Below are 8333 nucleotides of genomic sequence, written 5' to 3' on the forward strand. Positions count from 1 at the left end.
TGCTGCTGACCCACTAAGGAAAGGGCTGCCCTATCCTACAAAGACGCGTAAGCTGTTTGTTGCAAGATTTTTCATATCTGGTCATGAGAAATCAAGTTTTTAGCAGATTTTGATTTTAAAAGGTCTGCCCTTTAACGGCAGAACTATTTTAAATACCAACAGGGCCTCCTCGGGGCTGTAGTTCTCATATGAAATTAAGATAATGTTCTCACAAACTGGCAAGTAACTTCTTCAAGCAGAAGGAGCAACAGTTTTTTATTTTATTACAAATGAGCATTTCACAGAACTTTAATTGGGCATGTGTATGTACCATTGAGCAGAACGCAGAAAACATAAAGAAATAAGGTATCGAGACCTAAAATATCATTTAAAATCCCATCAGTTTTACCTTATGCTAGTACGTACTCAATACGACTGAAATGAAAATAAACACTTTATGTGTTTGCAAAATGTATAATGCTGTAGTAGTAAAGTACAGTTTCCAAATATGAAATTTTGTCTGTCAGATTTTTAAAAAGCCTTTAAAAATATGGTATGCACAAGCTTGCCCTGAGGGAAAAATAAGATGGAAAAGAGATTATAAAATCTTTACATATTTTCCACAATAGCATTTTGAAATTGGAAAGAGCAAATAGTTGTGGAAAAAACTGAATGAACCAATTACTAAAAATTCAGTGCACTCATAACTACCTGATGGAAATTTTGAAGCACCTTTTCTCTTGCCTTCTTATATCATAATATGAAATGTATAAATTATATAGGCCTTGATCTTCAGAAACTTAAGAAAACTTCAAGTTATAAGCCAAACTACCATCAGAAAAAAGAAAAATCTGGTATAAAATTTGCTACCATAAGGCCATTGTTTAAAGTTCTTTCATGTACAGACACTATACAATTCAGATATGTTGTTTTGTTATTATTACATAAGGAAAACTTTCAACATATAAACTTCCGGATGTAACTCATTTAAGCTCTCTATGAAACCATGCTAAGAGAAAAACACATTGACAACTAATGCCCTTCTAAGACTTTTTGCAAAGAAAATTGTAGTTAATATGACTTTTACATTGAATACTGTAATTTAAAAGCAATCGTTATGTGTAAAACGTTGCAGCATTCTGCTACAGAAAAATAAAGTTACGTTATCAAGGAAATTAGAAGATTCGTGCTTGCGTGCCAATTCTCACTTCTGATAAAAAGATGCTCCCAAGTACCATCCTGCAGTGTCGTTTCCACGTGTAACAATCCAGATTAGATTGGGGTAGCAATGCTTGTGTACCCCTATCGAGACAAAACAAAAGAAACAGAGACTTCAAAAGAAGAGTCAATTATAACATCTGAGCTAGTTGTTTTTTCACAGTGCTATTTCCGAGATGTTTTAATTTTTATACTTGTAGCTAAGACCCCTGCAAAAATATGTGGAACCCCAAAGATGCAAAAGAACAACGGAACACATTGAAGCAGATACCAAATAATAGGTCAGTAGGCCAAAGAAAATATATGACACTCAATACGCTGGTATTAGTAAGCTGATGAAAAGGCATTCTGATACTTGGGTGGGTTTCCCTGGGGATTGTAAAAAAAAAAAAAATTCAAGACTTAAAACTCTGCCCCTCAAGCATGGAGCCTGATGTGATACACACACAGTCTCAAACTGGTATTTTCTCTTTGTCATCGAATATGGCATATTTCATTCTAAAATGAAATGGATGCTTCTGGCTTGTCTGATACCAGAGAAAGCTACTGGTGGGGCAGGGAGGAAGCCTTCTGGCTTTGGGATAGTCACCTACACCATAAAAAGTTGTAAGCCTTCCATAAACACGGGAAAAGGAATTCACAACAAGACTGTGATTAAAGAGGGTAATGGACATGGATTCTGTACTGTGATGCTATGCAAAATATTAAATTACCAACCACAAACTGGACGGAAGACCATGCAACTAATAAAAGTGCAAAAATGGCAAATGGCATGTTTTCCTGGGACATTGAAAATATTTATTAATACATATATCCTTACCTTTTACTAGGATCTTATATTATTAAAACTGAAAGAAATTAAAAGTTGATTTATTTTTTGGCATTTACATTAGTATGGCAACATTTAATTCCAAATAAAAACAGTGCTGACAGAAAATTGTTACTCTTCTTTCTATTTTGGATATTAGTGAAATGTTCAAAATACATGCATAAATATTTTTTGTCAACATCATTCCTTTAAATAGAAGGGGAATTCATTGTGTCCCATTTCTATTACTTTTCTATAATACAAAAATTATATACATTGATCTTCAAATAAAATATCTGTTGCCTACGAACAATTTTAAAAGGAAACTTGGACTACAATAATTCTTAATAATGTTTTCAGTGGAAATATCTTGTTTATAAAAAGGTACAATTATTCTGAATCACATTCACCCTTGATATATCTTCCACACCCACACCGTCTCTGAGCTTGACCCCTCCATTCTTCCAATTATGTGAAAACCTACTTTAAGCAGATGTTGACACAGACCAAGCACCATGCTCACCTAAGTTTTCCTAAGGTGACGCATGCTATCACCGCAAGTGCCCCCTTGTTGTCTTCCCGCCTCTCCTCTCCTTCCCAGAACCCTGCATCCCCACTGCTCACCAAGCAATCATCCTCGACATCACTTCCTCCTCGGGCTAGCAAGACGTCCTCCACAACCACATCACATCCTCAATATTCTACCCAGCTTTCAAGGCCCTCTATCATTTGCATACTCCTATCTCTATCCAACTGTCTACATGCTACCACCAAGCATGGATCTGTGGCTGTAGCTCCTGCTATGCCCTCCTCTTCTCTGTGACTCAGCTCATCTCCTCTGTAAGAGGAGAGACTAAAAATCAAAATGCTTAGCATACTTTCCCTGGCATTCCTAACACACTAATTTTTTCCTTCTCTGTTTAGGCATTTACCATCTGTGAAATTAAGCTTTCCAAAAATATGGCTATGCAGAAGACTTAATACAGCACACCTGTATTCGAAAGGCCTACTTAAAAGGTTGGCCTGTGGCTGTCAGCTGAGAACTTAGATTTTGGGAGGGTTCTCACCTCTGATCAGTGTCTAAACTGTGCAAACAATATGGTCTGTGCTGAACATCTGCTTTCCTTCTGAGAGTCTGGAATTCAGGTATGTAACTGGCTGAGGGTGCCTAAGTGACCAGCCCTCAATAAAAACCCTGGGCACCGAGTCTCTAGCGCGCTCTCCTGGTTGGCAACATTTCACATGTGTTATCACAGCTCGTTGCTGGGGTAAGTAAGCACGTCCTGTGTCACTCCACTGGGAGAGGACTCCTGGAAACTCGCACCTGGTGTCCTCTGGACTCCGTGTGCCAGTCCCCTCTGCTGAGGTGCTGTGCAATCTTCCACCATAGCACATCACAGCTGTCAGTGCCACCATATGCTGCGTCCTGGCCTATCACAAAACCTGGGGCTGGTTTGGGGACCCTGATACAATGGCTACTACAATTCAGTAACTTTTTATTTATTTTTTAAAGTTTATTTATCTTGAGAGAGAGAGAGAGCACGTGCCAGAAGGGGAGGGGCAGAGAGAGAGAGAGAGAGAGACAGAGAGAGAATCCTAAACAGACTCCACAGCATCAGTGCAGAGCCCAACGCGGGACCAAAACCCATGAACTGTGAGATCATGACCTGATCGGAAGTCAAGAGTCAGATGCTCCGACAGCTGTGCAGGCACCACTCATTCAATAACTTTTGAGAGCTACAGACAGATGTGTGTGAGTGCATGTATGTATATATGATGCGATTTGATTCTATTCAACAGGCATTTTCTAAAGACAGACTAAATAAAAGGCAAAGGGGGAAGACAGGAAGGCTAATGAGGTAGTCTCTATCCTCAAGGAGCTCATCATCTATTTGGGGAAATAGGAAGGTCAACAGCAACAGTTAGAGACCAAATGAGACAAGAGCTAAAGAAGGGGTATTGGTTAGGCTTTATCTTGGGCCTTAAAAGGAAAGCAGGTTTAATAAGAAAATGGTGGGGATCAGGAGGCTATTTCTAGGCAAGACAACAGCAGGAACAAAGATACAAATACATGAAAACGTATGTTATGTTCCAAAAAGCAGAGGTTCCATGAAAAAATGTGGTTCGAAACGTTGCTTATTAGGACTGGAGCTGGTGAACAAATCTAGTCTGTTCTCTTGTAGGCAGCCACATCGTTGCAGAGTTTGCCTAAGAGTGACACGATTCAGTCTGTGTTTTGGGACAATAAGTGTGCTAGTAGTGAAGGGACAGAACAAGCAAATCACAGCAGGCAAGAAAACAAGTTAGAGACTCCAAATATTCCAATGACATGTCAGGAATACATAAGAATGTAGCATACGCCAAACGTGGCATGTTCAATCGGTAGGAAAAGGACATATTATTTAATAAATGGTGTTAAGAAAACTGACTATCCATTGGGGGAAAAAATAGATTGTAACCTCACACTGTATCATAAAAATAAATGCTAAGGGAATAAGTATTTATGTTTTAAAAATTAACCATAAAACCACTTAAAGGAAACACTGTAAGGCATTTTTATAAGCATATGATATGAAATCTAGAAACCATATATATAAGCACAAACTCAAATAGACTCATGAACATTTACAAATTTTGTAATATAAAAGCTACCACAAATAGCTGGCAAACAAAACAAATACCAGCAAAATGTATGATGGGGTAAAACCCTCAGGAAATCAAGAGCTCTTACAAATTAATAAGAAAAAGTACCATTCCTCAACAGAAACACTGGCAAAGCACAGAAATAAGGAAATCGAGGGAAGGCATCAATTGGCCAACAGATACATAAAATATCCTCACATAATTAACATAACTATAAAAAAAGGCAACATAACCAAAAAGAGGCAAATGAGAACTATTTTCTGCTATGAGACTGACAATGGATAATAAAGACTAATACTGCGGAGCACAGGTAGGGTGTAGGTAAATGGGCCCTTTCATGTACTTCTGGTCAAAGTAAAAAATGAGTAAAAAAGGCAGACTATGGCAAGGTACCAAAATGTCAATTTTCCCACTGGTACCAAAAATAAAGAAAATCTGTAAGCTATCCCAAAGTCATCAACACAGGCTTGGTTAAGTAAGTCAGCAATTATCAAGCTGGGGTATGCCTACCCTTAGGGACATATGAAGACTTTCCAAGGAGAATGTGGTTACAGATAGTTGGGGAAGAATTACTTTCTAGATCCTCAAATGCCCAATGTTCACTTTCCAAAATTAATCTACTTGCACAAGTGGCCAGGGCTGGTCCCTAACCTCCCATTTTATACGAGAAAGATACACCTTCTCATCCTGAATCTAACTACTTGGCATTACCCAGGGATCCCCCAAAACAGGGCAGTTGGAGATGTTGGTGATCAAGAAAATGAACCCACTCTAGCAGCTAGTAACAAATAGCACACTTCTGCAAGTCACATGGCTTTACTTCTTTGCTTTTGTTGAACAAAATTGAAGGAGGACAAAAGAACATTCAAAACAGTTTTTGATGCCTGATCACTAAGTGATTTTTTTTGGCCTATAATTCAGAGTGAGCCCAAAGAATCAAGTGGCATTGCTATAATAAAAGTCTTTTCCTTCTCATCTATTTAATCATATAAGCAAGGTTTCTCAGGACTCATATCCACAAAAAGAAAAAAGAGAATTAGAATGGACACCTAAAACACTGTATTATTCTACTAGCAATAAGTAGAATATATATATATGTATATATATGTTCATATGAATAATGAACTAATTGAAAACAGAAATACATTTCCAATACAACTTTTGTCTAGTCAATACTTAACAAAACCTGTAACATGTTTATGCTCTTTTGATCAACTATAATGTTAACTCAATCCAGAGGAAATATTTAACACCTAAAAGTCACGGAAATCTATTACCATTATATGTCAAATTTGATTTGGTGATCAACAAAAGACTTCAAAGATAAAAGTCTATGGGGGGGAGAGAGGAGCCAAGATGGTGGAGAGGAAGGGAGCTCTGTAAACTTCGTCTGCCCTCTCTATTGAACTGAGAAGGACATTACTTCCATCTGCAAGAGCGGAAGGAGAAAATACAGAATCCAGAAAGAAGACAACCTTAAAGATACCTGAGTGAGTGAGTGATTGCGAACTGGGGAGATTGGAAAACGGGCCAGCCCAAGAGGGGCAGGGGAGGTGGGAGCCCCAGCCCAACATGGGGCAAACGTGCATGGAGCTGGAGAGACAAAGGGAAGGGACACAGTGACTGAACATGCTCATAGTACTGTCTCTGGGGAAGAGGTAAGGAACGCTTGGTCGCGCTTGGAGAGAGAAACTCCATAGGTAGCCGGAATCCCAAACCCAGGTGGTGCAAGGGAAATAACAGCTTCCAGCCCTGCGCCATGGTGGGGAGTCAGCAGCCGTAGCAGCGGCAGCGCCAGGGGCACTCACTTCGACCTCAGTTTTAGGAGCGGGAGCACGCACCTCATCTCCAAGGCGCATCTCGCCCCCAGCATTGGCCGCATGAATCCCGAATCCCAGGTGCCAAAAGGGGAAAAAATAGCCCCCACACCTGCGCGATCCCAGCAGGGAGTTGGCGGTGGTGGAGGCCTGGGCGCGTGCTCAGGCTGTAGGAGCTTCCAGCTCATTTCCAGTAGCACACAGCACCTTGGGCAACAGCTGCAGAAGCCAAAAGAGACTCATTTCTCCCCCATTGCGATCATGATCCCAGCTGGGGGTGGGGACGCCGCAGTTGGGTCTGTGACTGTGCGCACCTCACCTCCTGTTGTGCATCTCCCTCAGGCAGGGGCAGCCAAAATCCCTGCCTGAGCCAAGACAAACTGATTCCTCCCCCTAAGAAGCCAGCCACCAAAGCAAATACATCTCATCTGTGGTAGCATAAAAGTGCATGGACTAGAACTTTGAACCGAGGCAGGCCTGGAACGTACAACTCAGTTCAACCACAGTACAAGGGGATCGGACCCATTAGAGTAGCCTACCATGCATAGTTCTGCAGAGCTTGGTATGCTGCCTATCTAATCTCTGCAGACACCAAGGCGGAGCCTCTGAGAGCAGCCTCCAAGACCTATCACACCAAACCACACCTATCCACCAGGGGGAACTGCTTTTTCTTTTTCTTATAAAAAATTTTTTTTTCTTCACTTTTTTCATACTTATTTTTTTTATTATTACCTTTTTTTCTTAATTTTTAAAAATTTTTAACCTTACTTTCCTTTCTCCTTTCTCCCTTTTTTTTCACCTTCTTGCAATCCAGATATATTCTCCTGTATCTCATCCTTACCTCTCCCCTCAACTGGTCATACACTTTTAGACTGTCCACTGGTCTTTGTTGTCTCTGACCCCCTTTTATTCTTTTTTTTTCTCTTCTTCTCTTCTTTTCGTCTCTTTCCTTTCCATTTTCTTTCTTTTCTTTCCCCCTTTTAATGTGTTTCTTTGTTTGATTTGTCTGTGTGTCTGTGTGCTTTGGTTCCCTCTGTGTTTGTCTGTCTGTTTTCCTTCTTAGGACTACACCAAGAAACAAGCCAAAGTGTGCATGATGGCGAGTCCCAAATATTGCTGAGTAGGGAAGTAAAATATTCAGGCACAACAAGAGAAACCGAGAGACACCATTAAGAGAATATTTCCTGAAACGACAGGCCCTGGACAGTCAATAAGCTTCCTTTAACAGAGAAATATTAACAGGTGCACGGTGCACAATGAGCTTTCTAAAGGTGACGAGACAAAAAACTAGCAAAAAATGACAAAACGAAGAAACTCTCCCCTGAAAAACTCCCAGGGGAAGTCACAGCCACAGAACTGCTCAAGGCAGATCTAGACAACATACCGGATCAAGAATTTAAAAAACTTGTCATAAAATTAATCGCTGGAGTTGAGAAAAGCATCAAAGAATCAACTGAGACAATTACTAGGCACTTTGAAAATAGGTGTGATGAGTTAAAAAAAAGGCTATAGATGAGGTGAATAACAAACTGGAGGCAGCCACCTCAAGGATTGACGAGGCAGAGAGAAGAATAGGTGAATTAGAAGATATACTTATAGCAAAAGAGGAAGCTGAAAAAAAGAGAGAGAAATTAATCCAGGAGCAGGAAAGGAGAATTCAAGATCTGAGTGATACAATCAAACGGAACAACATCCAGCTCATAGGAATTCCTGCAGAGGAAGACAGAGAGAAAGGGCCTGAAGGGATACTTGACCAAATTATAACTGAGAATTTCCCAAACCTGGGAAAAGAAATAGACATTCAAATTCAAGAGGCACAAAGAACCCCCTTAAGATGTAATTTGAATTGGCCGTCGGCATGACATAGA

The 8333-nt window shown here is 40.1% G+C and overlaps 1 protein-coding gene across 7 annotated transcripts in view; it reads right to left on the reverse strand.

Annotated features, from left to right (window-relative positions):
- Window positions 1-227: 227 nt before the first annotated feature.
- BCLAF3 (BCLAF1 and THRAP3 family member 3) overlaps window positions 228-8333 on the reverse strand; it is a 57825-nt gene continuing 49719 nt past the window's right edge. For all 7 annotated transcript variants that reach the window (XM_029930479.1, XM_029930476.1, XM_029930482.1 and 4 more), the window contains one exon: window positions 228-1281. In XM_029930479.1, the coding sequence (XP_029786339.1) occupies window positions 1252-1281 (30 nt within the window). In that variant the 3' untranslated portion in view covers window positions 228-1251. The remainder of the gene's footprint in view (window positions 1282-8333) is intronic.

Source organism: Suricata suricatta, chromosome X (assembly GCF_006229205.1).
Source record: "Suricata suricatta isolate VVHF042 chromosome X, meerkat_22Aug2017_6uvM2_HiC, whole genome shotgun sequence".
NCBI classification, from domain to species: Eukaryota; Metazoa; Chordata; class Mammalia; order Carnivora; family Herpestidae; genus Suricata; species Suricata suricatta.